The 15,932-nt window shown below is 45.5% G+C and overlaps 1 protein-coding gene across 11 annotated transcripts in view; it reads left to right on the top strand.

The window, feature by feature from the left end:
- ERC1 (ELKS/RAB6-interacting/CAST family member 1) overlaps nt 1-8,867 on the top strand; it is a 282,238-nt gene extending 273,371 nt beyond the window's left edge. For all 11 annotated transcript variants that reach the window (XM_039570271.1, XM_039570277.1, XM_039570270.1 and 8 more), the window contains one exon: nt 2,075-8,867. In XM_039570271.1, the coding sequence (XP_039426205.1) occupies nt 2,075-2,212 (138 nt within the window). In that variant the 3' untranslated portion in view covers nt 2,213-8,867. The remainder of the gene's footprint in view (nt 1-2,074) is intronic.
- The last annotated feature ends 7,065 nt before the right edge of the window (nt 8,868-15,932 follow it).

Here is a 15,932-nt window from a genome sequence, read left to right as displayed (position 1 = left end):
GAGCCCTTCCAGAGCCCGGAGTGCTCCCCTCCCTCTCGTTTTCCCCACTTCGCCTGCTCATGGCACTCCACAGAGCAGGATCAGGTTGCTTTTGCATTGTGATTCTTGGCAGGAGCCCCTCTCGGATTCCTATGGCTGTTCTGTGAGGACAGCAGCCAGTAGGAACAAAGCACATAAGGACACATTAAACTAACATTCAGCACGCAAAGCCCCAATAATTTACTGTATGCTACCCTGCCTAGTAAAGGGAACAGTGTAGCATGCTTGCCCTTTTAATTTCCTTTCTCACACTTCTGTCTATAGAAGCCTGCACCATAGCTTCCTTAAAAAGCATTTTTATTTATTCCATAGTTGTTCTTAAGCTGTTTGTTTTTATGCAGTGCTTCTTGCAGAAACAATCTGCTGTGCTTTGTTTGATACTATCACTAAACAGAGACATGCTGTTGTATCTGATTAGAATTTTAATTGTAGAAATCTAACCTTTGCCACTGCATTGTGCTCTTAAAGTGGTAAAATGATCCCTGCTGTGCTGCTGCCTGATAGTTCTCTCCTTTTAAAACCTGCATTGAGCAGTGTTTCAGACGTGCAAAACACAGATCAAGAAATTTGTATACTGATGAACAGTTATCCCTTCAGGCATGAAAAATGCCAGTTTGACATTGTTTCCATGTCATATATTAACATAGTAGAGTTCCAATAAAAACACTAATCAGTTAGGAATAAGAAATGTTACAGAACTGACAGATAATATTAAATTTTTAAAAACCACACAAAATTTAAAAGAAGGTTCAAATAAGATAGTTGCTCACAGCAGCTCTAAATGACGAAGAACTTTGGCTTCAGAAGCTGGGAATAAGCTTCAGAATCCATCTTATGTGTATGTACCTGCTACATATATGCTTGTCTTATATTCATAGGGAATATACTTCATTAGAAGAAAATCCTAGTACTGGAAAAAAAAAGAGTTTTTTGATATATCGTATAGGGCAGGGCTGTCTGCTCGAAAGGTTATCCAGTCTATCTATCCATATCATCTGGCCTGGTAAGGGATGCTGCTTCTCCTTGTTCTCTGAGATCCTTAGACCACTGTGAGTACAGTAAGCCCTAAAATGCTTGCACAAATGACAGCCTTCCTTGGGATTTTGCACAGTTCACAGGCCAGCATGGACTTTATCAATTGCTGGGCAGATAAACAGGTTGCTGAAGGCAGATGTTTCCTGCTCTTTATTAAGACCTTGTGGGCCCCTAATTCTGGCAATGGCATTAGGCTCGAAGCTGAAAGCTGTGTTTGCATATACTCCAGTATGTTGTGTGACATGGTTTGGGACACTGCTTGTGGGAGAAACTGTTTATAAACTGTAGACAGAGTGAATAATATAAAGTTTGAAATTCTGTGTCCTGTTATAAGCCAATTATAGTGATCTGAAGAACAAATGACCCAACAGGAAATGCAGAGTTAGTAAACAAAAATCGTGTATGTTCCACTGCAACTGTGTGTAGTCATCTTATGACTGAGTTAGGAAAGAGAGTTTCTGAAAATTAGTAATTCTGTAGGAAAAATAGAAGTCTGATTAACTCTGGGTGTATTATGTATAATTATGTGACATTCCAATTGATTTCATATCAGGAATAATTCTGAAGTAATGACCTATGAAACATCCTGTTGTTCATGAATAAAAGTCAAACTATTTAAAGCAATATACTAGCAAGCCACTGTATTGCTTCTGGAATATGGTTGCATTCAGAAAAATGTTGTACAGGGGAAGTTTTTCTCCTATTTATCATAGAACAACGTATTCAGGAGTAGTTAAGTCATGTGGACATGGCCTTTACTGGGAAGGTCACAAACCTGGTCCTGTAGAATGAAAAAGTGAAATAAAGAGGATGGAGAGCATTCAGTTCCAGGTGAGGGAGTCACCAAGGGAAGATGCCGGTGCTGGAAGTGCCCAGCACACCGCACCTCTGTTAGCTCCTTCCTAAAGCGGTGCTGTAGCTGAGCCTGCTGGGCAGGGCAGCCACACAGCGGGCACAGCTCACAGCAGGGAGTGACCGTGTCTCTGTGTGCTCCTTGCAGCTGCACCACGAGCTGGAGAAGGGCGAGAGGGAGAGCGCAGAGCTGCAGGAGTTCGCCAACGCCATCCTCCAGCAGATAGCGGATCACTGCCCCGACATCCTGGAGCAGGTCGTCAACGCCCTCGAGGAGTCGTCGTGACCTCGGCCACCAGTCCCACGGAGCAGCACGCCACTGGCCAAGCCCAGCCAGTCCACGGAGCCATGGGAGTGGAGAGCAATGGAAGGACAGAAAACGGAATAGAAACTTCTGGTGCACCTTTTACAAAGGAAACAAAGGCAAAAAAAACCCCTCTAAAAACTACATGCTCTCTAGGTTCTTCCAGTCCATGATTAATCAGTCATTTTTGTACTCATCTTCTCACTGCCTTTCTACTTTAGAATCCAACTCCCCATTGACTTTGTTGGTGGTGACTTTTGGATACAGCTAAGCAGAGCTCCTCCAAGTCTACTGAGCAAAGAAGAGGGGATGCACTAAACACAAGCAGCTCTAGTTCTCCATGAGGTTGCAGAAGAATAGCCCTTGCCTTTCATTCATGTATTGCTTTTTCCTTCTTTCCTTCTTACCTTCTTCCTATTTTTTATTTTCATGAAAGCTGAAAGCCTGAATTTCACAGTTCTAAAACCAAACCCTGAGTGTGCTCTGATTATGGCTCATGGCTGGCCAGCATCAGCTAGCTCAGGTCTTGCTGCCTGTCTCAATGCTTCTTACGTTCTTAAATAGCAGAGTGAGGAAAGGGAAGTTTCCCTACTTGCTCCTGTTAGTCATTTCATCTAGCAGCTGGGAAAAAAGGTAGGCATACTGGTACTTTCTGTTTACTTAACTTGGATTTTTATTGTTCACTGGTCTGACTCTGAAGTGCTAGGTCAGGCATTTTTTGAGGTAACTGTTTTCATCTGTTGATTTTTGGGGGGTTTTAGATGAGGTGTCTCATCATAGGTCTGTGTCTCCTAAGATCCTACTTTATAGAGAGCTCTCTCCCTTCAGGCAGGTGTAGTCAACAGGTCAGTTCCCAGCTTTAACTTGTATAGTTTGTCCAGTTTTTCAGGCCATGGCTTTGTGAACACTAGCTGTCATCAGAATAATCTTAGGCATTCTGTAAATGAGAAAATTGCATCATTTAGCTTAAAAATATAATTTTAAAGCTTAGTTAGGTAAATCAGTAGCATAGTTCTTACTATAATTATAATTTAATTTATTTTGGTTTAGCTTACATTGACAAGGAATGAGTTTGAGTTCAGAGCAATAACCCTTATGAAGAGAAGCATCTCTGCTGGAGTTGGCACCCAGCTGAGTAGATAGGTGTAAAATCACAGCTTTACTTAAACCAGTGCAATTCTTCTGTGTATATGAGAGGCCTTAGTTTTATTCCCATCCACCTTGGACACTCATTACAGTTCCTGCTGATAGGTAATATGACCTGAAATACCAGGTCAGTTTGTCGTTGTGGTAGCAAGTCAGAAATCCTGTTTTATGAGTAGGACTTGGGTGTTCATTCTTGGACTATGCATTAATGGGGAGACACGTTTTTTCCTGGCTACCAGTGGTTATGTGTGTCTGGGGGCATCTGCAGGACAGAACCCTGTAACACGTCCCCATGTGCTCCTTAAAGGAGTTGTTCCCTTTGGCTGTCTCACATTACTTCAGAGAGCGAGGGGAAGGCAAAAGGAGACCAAATATCAACACAGCAGTGGAAGAAATCTTGGTTTTCTAGTCACTAGCTAATTATGAATCCTCTCAGTAAACCTCCCATTCAGAGTCTGCAGTTTAATTCCGTATGGTTTACTACGTTTTGAGCTTAATCACTAGGCTGTTATGTTAAGGAAAATGTTCCAGGCCCTTTCAAGAAACCTGCGTTTCTTATATCTTTCAAATCCACAGCACAGCTCCCCTGTAGGTCTTTAACGCCTCGTTTTTATCTTTAGACGTGACCAATTACTTCTAACAGAAAGGAGATCAGCAAAAGTTTGAGTAAGGGAAGATGTACCCTGTAGTTTTTTCCAAACAAGCACTGGAAATGGGGCAAAACTGAAACCTTATGTACCTGTAGATTCTATTGAAAATGAGTTGATTTAAAATAAATCACATCCCAATTGATTCTACTGTAATAATTCAGCAGAAGGAGCTGGATTCATAGCCAGGGTGTCTAGGAAGAAATAAGTCTGCAAAGAAGAGGCGATTCACACCTTTTCCAACTGTTGAATTGCCAGTGCTTTGCAAATCAGGAGAAGTAGCTTTAGTTCTTCCTGTAATAGCAGCCTGTGTCTGAAGCTTTTTTTTGTGTCATGTCTGAGGAGAGTAATGGGAGCCTGAAAGTGTGGAAGAGGGGAATGCCGGAAGGCGTGCAGACAGTGACTGTACACACTGCGGGGCTGTGCCTCATCCCAGAACCACCCCTTCGGTCCCATTATTTGAGTCAGCACGTTTCGATAGGAGCTGTTGTTTTGAAATCTTTCCTCTTGCTTTTTCTTCATCACCCCTAATTACTCACTCAAGGAATTTAATGCCGCCTGTAAAAGCATCAGAGCCATCAGCCCAGCATGATCGGCCACCGCCACCCCTCCTGACTCTCTCATTAACTTATATGGTCAAATCTCCAGCTGCCCTGGTTCCCTGCTGTAAAACAATCTTTCCTCTGTGAGAAGCTGTGGAATTTCCCTTATCGATGGTTCAAATGACTCCTGCTTGTAAACCTCTTACTGAGATGTTCCTTGATAGCGTTTCTGCTGGAGGCAGGGGCAGGGGGAGGGGATGGGAGCGAGGGGCGATCACTTCGAGCTGTTATTTCAATTCCCTGGCTTTACTGCCTTGCCCACACATCGCAGGGAAGTGCTGCTGCTTCTTCAGCATCTCTAACTCAGCTTGTGGCTGCATTTCTATAGTTCAAAGTGCCCCAGCCAAAGGCCTGGTGCTGTCACGGCAGCGTGTGCAGGATCTGTGCATCAGCAGCCAGGTGAAGCTCACTGTTTACACATCTCCCGGCCTCTTCCCAGGGAGGATTTGTCAAGGCTGGCTAGTTTTCACACTGGCCATTTGGTCCTTTATCTGCCAGCCACACACCTGCTGTTCCTTCCATCTGAATTGTTGGGCCCTGGCGATTTTTCTCGTTAACCACTGTTATCTCCTCGGTCTTGTAGGCTTGCCATCTTAAAGATTGATCTTAGACCTCCATAAAGTGCTTTCAGGGAGGGAGCAGATCTCATTTAGGAACAGTCTTGATCCGACTTGATCTCCATCGAACTGTTTCAGGTAATCTCTCTGATCCTGTGTCGACAGAGATCCTGTGGTGAATAGCTTGAGGGGCTTTGGGATTTGGGAGGTACTGCTGGCCACGATTTAATGCTGAATGTGACCACTGAAAGCTTTTTCTTTTCACTCGTATGGAGTGCCACACCATTGGCCTTAAGGCAACAAGGGGATTTTATTCTCATAATCCGTCATGGAATTGCGTATGAGGCACATGGCAGAAGGGCCATATGTGGCATACCCTGCAATGCTCATCCAGTTGCCTAACCCACCACTGCTCTTTTAAGATCTTATTCCCAAGTGTCAGCAGTCAGGCAGATGCAGACAGTTTCCTACCACAGTGGTCCTGCAGTGCAGCAGCTCTAGGAAATCAGGGGCCCTTCCCAGGAACCCTGGGGAAACTTGCTTTTTCTTCTGTTGAATGAAGTTCCATTTGCTACAGGAGCTGTGAAAGTTTTAATTGCTTTAATATTACTTTTTTTTCTTCTAAGCTGTTATTTGTAGAGAAGCTGAGAGATGTAAGGACTCAAGGAGCTGTTTGTAGAAAATTTAGTAGGTCATTTTGGCAGGGTTTGGGCTAAAAAATAACTGAAGCCTGAAGCCCATGTACGCTATAAAAGCTGACACTGCAACCACACTTGTTCATGATATCCACGAGTCCAAGTCCATATTTGCCTCTGAATCCAGCCTCATGTAAAACACTAAAAAGACATAACACTAGAATTGCAGGGTGAGGACATGAGCACTGTTTGCCATTGGAAGAAGAATTACCTGGCATGCTCCCAGATGAAGCTCTAAGCTTCTCTAAGTATTCTCTCTAGTTTTGACTGCCTTTAACCAGCTTTCACTCCAGAAAATGCCAAACCCTCTTTGGAGTAGCCAGTTTTTGCCAAGTCCTGGGGACGGAAGGTGAAGGTCCGACGTGATGCACGGAAACCACGTGTGCCGTTTCTCGGTGCACGGCTGGAACGTCCCTTCTCTAAAAAATTTCCTGGTACTTCAGGGCTCTGAAATTTGCACAAGGGAGCATAAATGTCATAAATCTTGTGGAGATAACCCTGGGTTTTGAACCAAAGGGGCACCTCTTTTCATTTGCCCTGCAATTCCCACCCATTCTGCTGCTAGTGCTCAATTTGTTGGGAAATCTCTACATCTGATGAGGGTTGACAGGGTTGAGTCCCCACTCCTGTACTAATTGCCAATCGCTGCCACTGCAGGGGTCTTTACAAAGGATGTAGAGTCCTGCACTGATACCATTTTAAAGCAAGAATTTCACTACATACGTAGCGCTTTTATCCCTCAAATGACTCCAATGAAATGCAAAAGGGAAAGAGTACAATCAAGGCATCTGATACTGAAAGGAAGCCTCTCCTCAGCTCAACGGCCACCCTGGAAGAGGGACCCGGAGAGGACGTGGAAGGCTGTGGATGACCAACACTGCCCCAGCGGAGCCGGCGGGGTGGGAGGGTTGGGCACGGGGCATCGCGGGGCGTCGCGCCTGGCAAGGCCAACTCTGCTGACCCCTCTCATCAGCGTGGTGAGCAAGAGGAGTGTCAGGGGGTTTTTTTAAACAAAACAATGTTTTTAATTGTTTTTTCCACATAAATGGAAGGAACCTTACGCAACAGCAGATCCTTCTGAACAAAATGGCTGTGTTCGCTGACTATTTTTAAAACAAAAAAAAAGAGAAAAACTGTTTCAAAACTTTTTAGTGTCAAAAGCATAAACTCAGAAATCCTGACTTTTTCCAGTGTGTGTGGTGAGTGCTGTAACCCTGTCATCAGTATCTCCCCTGACTTTTTCAGGGGTGGTTCTTCCCTGTTTTGTTTTCTGCTTGTCGATATTGTCTGTGTGGTCCTAAGGCTGGGGCAGTTACCAACAATGTGTGTCTGTTGTCGGGTTGAAAAAAAAGATAGTAGTAGAACTGAAAAAGATGTGTTTTAAAAATATATAAAAATAAATTTCATTAAAAGGAATTCAAGTAAAGAAGCAACAAAGCCATGACTCCTCCTCTCGGGATTGTACGGAAAAGGATTTGTGGGCTTATAATTATAACCAGTTGCCTTTCACAGGCTTTTGAGGTCCAAGGCAGCTTGGCCTCCTAGGAAATGTTACAAACCCTGTATAAATTCCTGCTTTCCCAGGTTTATACTGAACATGTGTAAGACAGAAATGGGCAGAATGAAACAGTATTGTGGAAATAATCTTTTCTGGTAACAGTTACCAGCACCAGGTGTCCCCTAAGATGGGAACTGCTGATGTAAATGAGCCAAACACTTCGGCCAACTTTTCTGTTTTCTCCATCACACCCCTTGATGCCAGGGACAAGAGCAAGTGCAAATGAGCTGGTGCAGGTAGTTGCGTGTAGGTTCATTATCAAAGTTGTATTTCCTTGCCTTTCCTTTCCTTGACCTGTTGATCATGTACCCAAGCAGGTTATGGGGCAGGAAAGGACCAGCAGCCACTTCCTGCTCTGGTTGCATCAAAGACTTGCATTGCTTAAAAGGAACAACATGAGGCTAAACTGGCGTGTGAGGTTAACAAAAATACCCTGACAAATCACTTTACCTATGACAGTAGGTAAAGAATTTCATTAAGTGAATGTATTTTAATTATCAAACTGTACCATATGCTGTTAGTCCCCATTTTGCAAGCTTAGTTCAGATCTTGAACATCAGGTCAGTTTGATTTGCTATTAAGTAGATATTCCCATTAGGTTCTTGGTGCTTTGGTAGGGCTTTTTGTTCAAAACGTTGGTTTCTTTCACTTGGAAACTGGCAAAAAATGGATCTATGGGTCACATATACTCTTATTTGTTACAAAATGTGGCTATCTTGAAAACCAAATTCAAAGCCAAATTTTAAAAGTAGACATTGTTCCTTCTATCTGCCCCATCTTCCCAGCTCCCTGCGACAAGGCCAAGTCCTCCCTCCCTGCCCAGGGGTGGCTGTGTTTGGCCCCTCATTACACGCTCGTTACAGTATAACTGGGGAGGCTTTAGTGTGAGATGCCTTTATTTGATCAGATGCTGGAGGAGGACGAATCCAATGGGACCATGAACAGGGGAATAATTTCTGTGCTAGCCCAACATGCTGCTCCAAGCCCACTAAAACAGTAAATTGCCGTTTCCTTCCAAGTCAGTGAATGAGGAGAGCTGCACACCAAGTTCACAAACCATCCGTGGAGTTAAATTCTGTGGGATGCTCCATCCACTCCACAGGCATAGATCCCTCATCTGCTTTGGAAGAGACCTGTTGCACTTTAGTGGAGGGGGAGACCGGCTTTAGGGATGGGATCTAGTGTACTTGAATTCCTTTTGGAGATGACAGCAGCGGGAGACATTGGTGTCCGTGATGCAAGTGCACACGCTGCCTTCAACTTGTATGTGTTTTATTGCTGGAGTCATGTTACTGACAGGATAATGAAATTGCAAAGAAAATGTGTTATATTCAACTTTGCCTTGATAATATAAACACTTTGTTCATTTTTTTCTTCTTTTTTTATTCACAGACTAAGTTCATCAGGAAATTATAAAATTATTTAAAAATTCTGTGCTGTGTCTTTATTTCAGTGTGTGTTGCTTGGTGACCAGGGTGGGAGGGCAGGTAGGAGGGCTGAGTGGCTGCATGGCTGTTCCCTGAGACCAGGCTTGAGGTCCCAGTTGTTGTCCACCTGCACCAGTGGGACAACCCTGCTGGGGAGTTTGGCTGCAGCTCATGCCTGGCAATGTTCATGGACACAGCTGGGGCTGCCTGCAAGGTGAAGGTGAGGGACTGGCAATCACAGGGGTGTCCCAGATACCCCTGGACCTCACAGGCCAGGTGAGTGGAGATAAACCAGCTGCTCTTACAGTCAGCTGTTCCCTTTGTCTCTCCTGCCTGTTTTCCAAGTCACCGACTTGAACGTTGCTAATGAGTGACTGAACTCCAGATGTGCATCCCGTGTTGAGTCAGGGATCACATCTTCCAGAGCACTGTGCCTGGAAAGCCTTGCTGTGGAAAGGCCAGCAAGGCTGTCCTACTGAGCGTGATCCTGGTGAAACCTGGCTCTGGGTCCTGGCCCTCGGGAGCAGAGGAGTCACGGCTTTGTGCCACAGGACGAGCTGTGCTCCCTGCAGGGCTGGAGGAAATGGGCTTTACCCAGTGTCCAGTCTCCAGATGCGTTTTGATGACATGGGAAATTGCCTGAGTAATGTCACTATAAAAATCTCATTTTTCTGGCGTTTTTGACTGTTCTGAAGAGAATAGCATTGCAACACTGGGTCCCACTGGTAGAACAATGTCCATACTAAACACACTCCACCAGATTCTCCACAGCTGTCCTGAAGCCCTGACAGCACAGACCTCCCCAAGTTGGGACACTTTCTAAACAGTTTCTTTCTGTTTCTTTCTCCTTTGGTCTATCTGTACAGCCAGTTTTTCTCTGGGCTTTCTTGCTGGCCTTGTCCCTTCTGCTTTTCCTCGAGTTATCATTTCAGGGGGCTCTTAAGATCCTGACTTGTTGTTTCAGTACAAGTGACTACAGGAACAGGCATCCTGATCTGAGTGCCTGGACATTCCCTTCCCTTTGCTAATTGGATTTCAATCACTTGGGCTTCAATCAGGCATGTAAAGCAGTGTGTGGAAAAAGGATGCATGGGGATTAAGGGTCTCGAGAGCTTTGAAAGGAAGAGTCCATCGGCCTCTTGGTTCCCAGTCTGGTTTATGTTCTCTCGAGCGTCTTTGGCTGAGAAGGGGATTCGTGATTCCTGTCAGGCCAGGGTGTGCCTGGCTTTTGCAGCAGAGTCCAGATCAGCTGAATGAAACCACATGCCACATAAAGTTAACCAATTAACAACAAGGTACCCATCAGTCTGATAGTGGCACAAACACCTGAAGGACTTGTCCTTTTTAAAGAAGAGCAGTAGTGAAAGGGTAGGAGTCCGAGTCAGCGCCGGCGGGACAGCACATCTGCAGGGAGAGCAGCACATCTGCAGGGAGAGCCGAGCTGAGCTCTGCAGCCCACGCTGGCTCTGCTGCTCGGTGAGTTGCAGGGCTGTGTCCCCGCAGGCTGACTCATGTTTTGGATGGCCCATAACAATAACACTGTTCGTGCTGAAAAGAGAAGATGCCAAATGCCTTTTGTGCGTTATCAGGTTACATTTTCTGCATTGTGCAGTAAAACACGAGGCATCAGAACAGAGCTGTCTGTGTTGACTGCAGCTACTGTGACACTGAACAGGCAAGGCAGCAGTGGAAACAGCAAATGGTCAGCCCTGGGATCAAGCGCACACAGATTTGAAACATTTTCCTTTGCAGATAGGTTCACAGGGGTGCGCACAGCCCCTGTGTTGCCCAGGCTCCTGATTAAACATGGGCCTTCTGCAGTGCTCTAGCCAGGATGACTTGGGAAAACCTGCTTTTCTAAATCACACCAGTCAGGGAAACTGCTGAAACCACATCTGCAATCCATTGGGAGAAGCTACATATTTAGGATCTCCTATTTCTGACAGGATCTGCTGTGCTTGTGCTGCTGATGCTTTCTGCTTATGTGGATTGAAGCTGTAGGGGTGCATCAGCCAGCCCAAAGATTACCCCAAAACAGTAATTAAAGCAAATTGCCTGTGCCAATGATCTGTATATGACCAGTGACCTTTAGACAAGGATTTTGAGATATCAAGTAGCTCTTCTCACTGGGCTTCAGGATGTTTAGAAATCTCGGGCAAATAGCCAAAGTCCTCTTTCTTTAGTGTCTTTAAAAACCGTCAAACTTAAGTAGGGCATATGACCTGGGAAACTAAATGTTTTCTAGGTGGATATATGATAAAATTAGGTGCAAACAACTTTTTTGCATATCAAGCAAATAGAGTCATACACCTTGTGTTGGCAGACCTTATTTCAGAATATCCTGGTGATGTGTTCTAAAATGTAAGAGGAACAGCTGGGACCAGCTTGGGTGTAGCTGTGGGGTTACAGCAAGTGATTCTCTGGGTGTGGGCTTTAAGTCCATCTGGTTTTAAGTACATGAGCAGTAGCTTTTCCCAGAGTTTACAACTGCAAACATTAAAACTGTTCTAGAAGATTGTCTAAGAAGTTAAATATTTAGGCCCAGGTACTGCAGCCCATTTGTGTGAAGTTGTCGGTTACTTCAGTGGGAATTCAGCTCCAAGAATGTCTATGGACACAAATCTTGTGATAGGGCAAGTTAAAAAAACATTTGGCTTCTTTATGTATTGCTAAAAAGGATGGGTGGCTGCTGTAGCTCAAAACCCATCCTAGAAGGACTTTTGTTGGGCTTGAGTAAACCCTTCATTTTCTGTAAGGGCACACCATTTTGGGGAACCACAAGTCTTGGAATGTATATGAACGCTCTTAACCTTTCTTATATAATGCACAGAAGCTGGTTTTAGCTCTAAGCAGTGTATCATCTTGTAGCCCAACGTACTGGAGTGCACGTATGCATACATGTGTCTGTGCCCAACTGTGTGAGCTTATTTGTATATCCAGAGCTGCCCACTGGAAACCGTGCTTCAGGAATACCCCATTTGCAATGGCAAAGGTCTGCAAATTAGAAAATCTACATGACTTCATGCCTAATATGTCCATGATGCAATTTTCAGTGAGGTATTTATGTAACTGGTTTTTTGCCAGATTCTTCCTTCATTAAATGTGCAAGATGAATTGATTTCTTCAAATTGGTAATTGCACAAACCCTACCACTGCTGCCATCCAAGACCACCAGTTACATGTCACAAGCCTCTCATTACTTTGGTTCTTTAAATTGTCCCTCATGCTAGTGGTAGCTTAGACATCAGGAGGGCTGTTCCTGTTTGTGCTGTTGCTCCCTGGGCATTCCAGCACTTCCCCATGCCCACATCTCTGACCTGTAATTGCCCCCAGTTATGTCTGGTGGGTTTGATAATCTGACTCTTCACCTAGCAAAGAGGAGTTCTGTTTCTTCAGCCACAGAGCTGAACATTAACTGTGATCAGACACCGTAGACTGCCTGAGGCTTGTCAGGAATTCAAAGGCTTGGAGATACTTGGAGTTTGACATTAAAATGGAGGTAGCAATGTTCTTCCTCTGTTCTTCCTTATTGTCTACAAAGCACATTGACTTTCCCAGCCTGGTCATTCCTGGCAGCAACACAAGCCTTTCACAAAGTCCCATATGAAATATCTGAGACTACCTGACAGCTGAACTGACTGACACATCACAGAAGGGGCACGTGTTTGCAGACACTTGTAGGCTGCAGTTGCAAAGAGCTCCACAATGCAGTGTCAGACACTCAGTGACTGGAAGATGTGCAATACATGCACGGGGGATGTAAAGACTGAGTGCAAAGTGCAGAAGGAAGTTAAGTTTGATTTCAGCGTCTCATTTTTTCAGTCCCCACATAACTTCAATCAGTAGTTTGTGCCATTCATCTATGATTTAATTAATTTAGCATTAATAGGTACTGTGAGTATGGTGGTGGTGGTAGTCACTGAAGTTTGAGAAAGCACCTTCTAGGGATTCTTTGAACTGTTGCCACTTTTGCTGATATCCTTCATTATAAGGTAGCATATTTTGGATTCAGGTATGTTTTCCCAATCCAAGTGGTGACTGTGAAGGTGGTTTTCAGAGAGAGCTGGTGCTCAGCAGCAGGAGCAGCCAGGGAAGTTCCACAGGCTCATGGCACCCACCAAAGGCAGCGAGGTTCAGCTGTAGCACGGCACCACGAGTGAGTGTGTGCAGTGCTGCTCTCCGCCGATCTGACGCCTGAGTGACACCTTCTCTACAATTTTGACTCTACGAAGGAGTTTATTCGGGGAGCTACTCTCATATGGATAAATCCACCAGAATGATGCTTGTACAGGATGTCCTCTTTTCCCTTTTCATTTTTTGTTTAAGCATTTTTAGCAGGATGCAGCTGAAGTAGTAACCAAGCTCTTAACAGGTTCGTGGGGAGCTTGGCTCTGCTCCCAAGATGCCTCTTTACTGCACTGGGCACAGCCAGTGAATACTCGTGTCTCTACAGACTCTTGGGGCTCCAGAGATGTAAGGTGAACCAGGATGAGTGGGAATTCATGCTGGTATCTCAGCTGTCTGCTTAAGAGGAGGGTTTTGTATGGAAAACCAAGAATCTCCAGTGAGGATGATGTATGACCGTGACAAGGCCTTTCTGCTGCTCAGCAAGGCTGGAGAGGACAATGGTAGCTGGCAGGGTCAGGTCAGTGTCAGCTGCCATCCTTGACTTAGATTTGTGTGGGGCTAGGAGCTTCCTGCCAGTCGCCAGGGCTCGGCTCACTTGCAGCAGTCTGTTCAGCAGCAGTAACTCTGTGGCCCTCCTTGTCTCCTCAGATGACAAAGTCACAAAATGCTTTCAGGCACTAGCACCCAGTTTTTCAGAGCTGCCAGCCCTCTGTGCACCCACTTCTGTTATCTTTGTTTTTGAATGCAAAGCGGTTGCACATGAGGGGCTTCCTGGTTACTTTGGGCAGCCTTCAGATATCTGGCAGGTGTGGCAAACAAGAACTGCCACCCCAAAGCACACACTGCTCCTTCAGGAGATGGTGGAAACTAAGTTGCTGTCTCCTGCAAACTCCTTTGTGACCATTTCTAGTACAATACTGTAAGATGCCTCTTCTTCCTGCCCCAGTGATATGAGAAATGTGAAGCACTGTCTTGAGTGCTTCTGTCTTGAGGACAGATAAAAGAAAGACAATAAAAGAAACTTTTTCCCTTGTGCATTCAAAACCCTCCATCCCTACAGTGATATTGCACACCACAGATTGTGCTTCCCACCAGTGCCCTCTGAAGGGTCCTCTCCTGTTAGTTTGGCAGCAACATGACACCTTGCATCCAAAACAGATCCCTCACTAGACCCTGGAGGAGCCCAGAGGAAATGACAAATCTGGGATTTGTCAGCAAAACATAATGCAAGTCCACATCTTCCATCAGGAATCCATGTCCACAGCCATCCCTGGTGTGGCAGGGAGGGATTGATGTTTGTAACCCATGGCTCCTCATGGACTTGAGGAGGGTTTGGCTGCTCACCCAGCCCATGAGCCTGGTGTGCCAGGGACAGGCAGCAGCTGCTGGCCCTGGCAGTCTCCCCCCATTGCCCAAGCCAGGCACAAGGATGTGAAGGTGCCAGTGAAAGGCTGCTCCTCACCCTTACGGTGAAGGCTCCAATTTCCCCATTTGTTAACGAAGCGATGACTCCTGACAACAGGAGCAGTAACACAATTGTTTATGCTCATCTGTCAGGAGAGCAGATCAAAGCCACCTTAGAGCTGCAGACAAATATCACCACGGATGACCCAGAGGCTTCCTTTGGGTGAGTGACAGACTGGAGCATGACTTCACTGGGAAACCAGTCCTGGGTCCGTGCAGCAAAGTGACCCAGCCTAACGCTGAGCCAGAGCTTTCCTCTGCATCTGCTTCTGGCTCAGTAGTGACAGGGCTTGAGAGGATGACGCCAGCCTTCCCTGGGTTTGTTTTCTGCTGAGAGCCCTTGTTCAGCACAGCACTGTCGCTTGTGCTCATCCCTAGGTGTGCAATCTCCAGATGGTATCTCGGCAAGCTCAGGCACGACGGAGGCCTGGGGTTGTGCTGCTGTGGGGTGAGTTGCAGCCTGGTGCTGTGCAGAGAGGGTGGCAGGATCATTTGGGAACCCCTGTGGACGTGTGAAGAGTCAGTGACAGCCACCACTTCATGGCCAGCTTGGAGCCAAGCCTGACCTGGTCCGGGCTGTCCGGGTGTCCTGAAGCACACCCTCACTGCAGCACTAACTCCATTAGCTACTAACACCTGCCAACGAGGAAGAGCTGAGGAAACAGAAGAAAGTACACAGAGCAAATCAGCCCAAGATGTGTCAAAGGCCAGCTCCCCCTGCTCTGCCAGCATGGACCAGCTGCAGTTCAGGCCTCTAAATGGAGCAGTGATACCTGGGGCTTTAGGTGCTGTGTGCTTGGGAAGGCTCACGGACAATGAATGATGTGGTCACCCCTAAAACCCAATTTTATATCCTCATTAAGGTCCACAAGAGGCAGATCTGGGCCCGCTGAACCTCACAAAGCTTGTTTGCTCTCCACAGATCTCTGTGCCTGACGTTATTCATGCTGCTATAAAAGGGATTATATACAAGGCATATCTTGAAGGGTGTCAAAACACAAGCTTACAATCTTCCATGACATTTGGTTCTTCCAAATGCAGTCCCTGAAGCTCTGTGATGGAAAGGGGGTCCTCATCTGCATTTACCAAAAAAAAAAACCACCAAAAAATCTCCAGCTCTCATTGCTGGAGGGAAATAAAGAAAAATGTATCTTCAGTGAACAGTAAAGGCTCAGAAACAAGAATCAAATCCACAAAAAAACTCCTCCCAGAGTGAAAAACAAGATGTTAAGCGCATAAGCAAATATGTTTTGGGGCATGAATCATGGTGTCTTCCATTTTTGTGGGCTTTTTTGGGTTTGGGGGTTTTTTTGCTTTGGGTTTTTTGGGGAGTTTTTCTTTGGTTTTTTGCAGGTGTGTGTAATTCCAGTCCCAGGATGTGATGAAGCATTTAGTGATTCAGTGTAATTTCAGATGCCACAAGTGGTGTTAGCAGGTAGGTGCTCTGCACACCCCGGAAAATCCGTGTCTCAAGCTGA

The sequence above is a fragment of the Corvus cornix genome, chromosome 1A, assembly GCF_000738735.6.
Source record: "Corvus cornix cornix isolate S_Up_H32 chromosome 1A, ASM73873v5, whole genome shotgun sequence".
NCBI classification, from domain to species: domain Eukaryota; kingdom Metazoa; phylum Chordata; class Aves; order Passeriformes; family Corvidae; genus Corvus; species Corvus cornix.
This window is presented reverse-complemented; position numbering and strand designations above follow the sequence as displayed.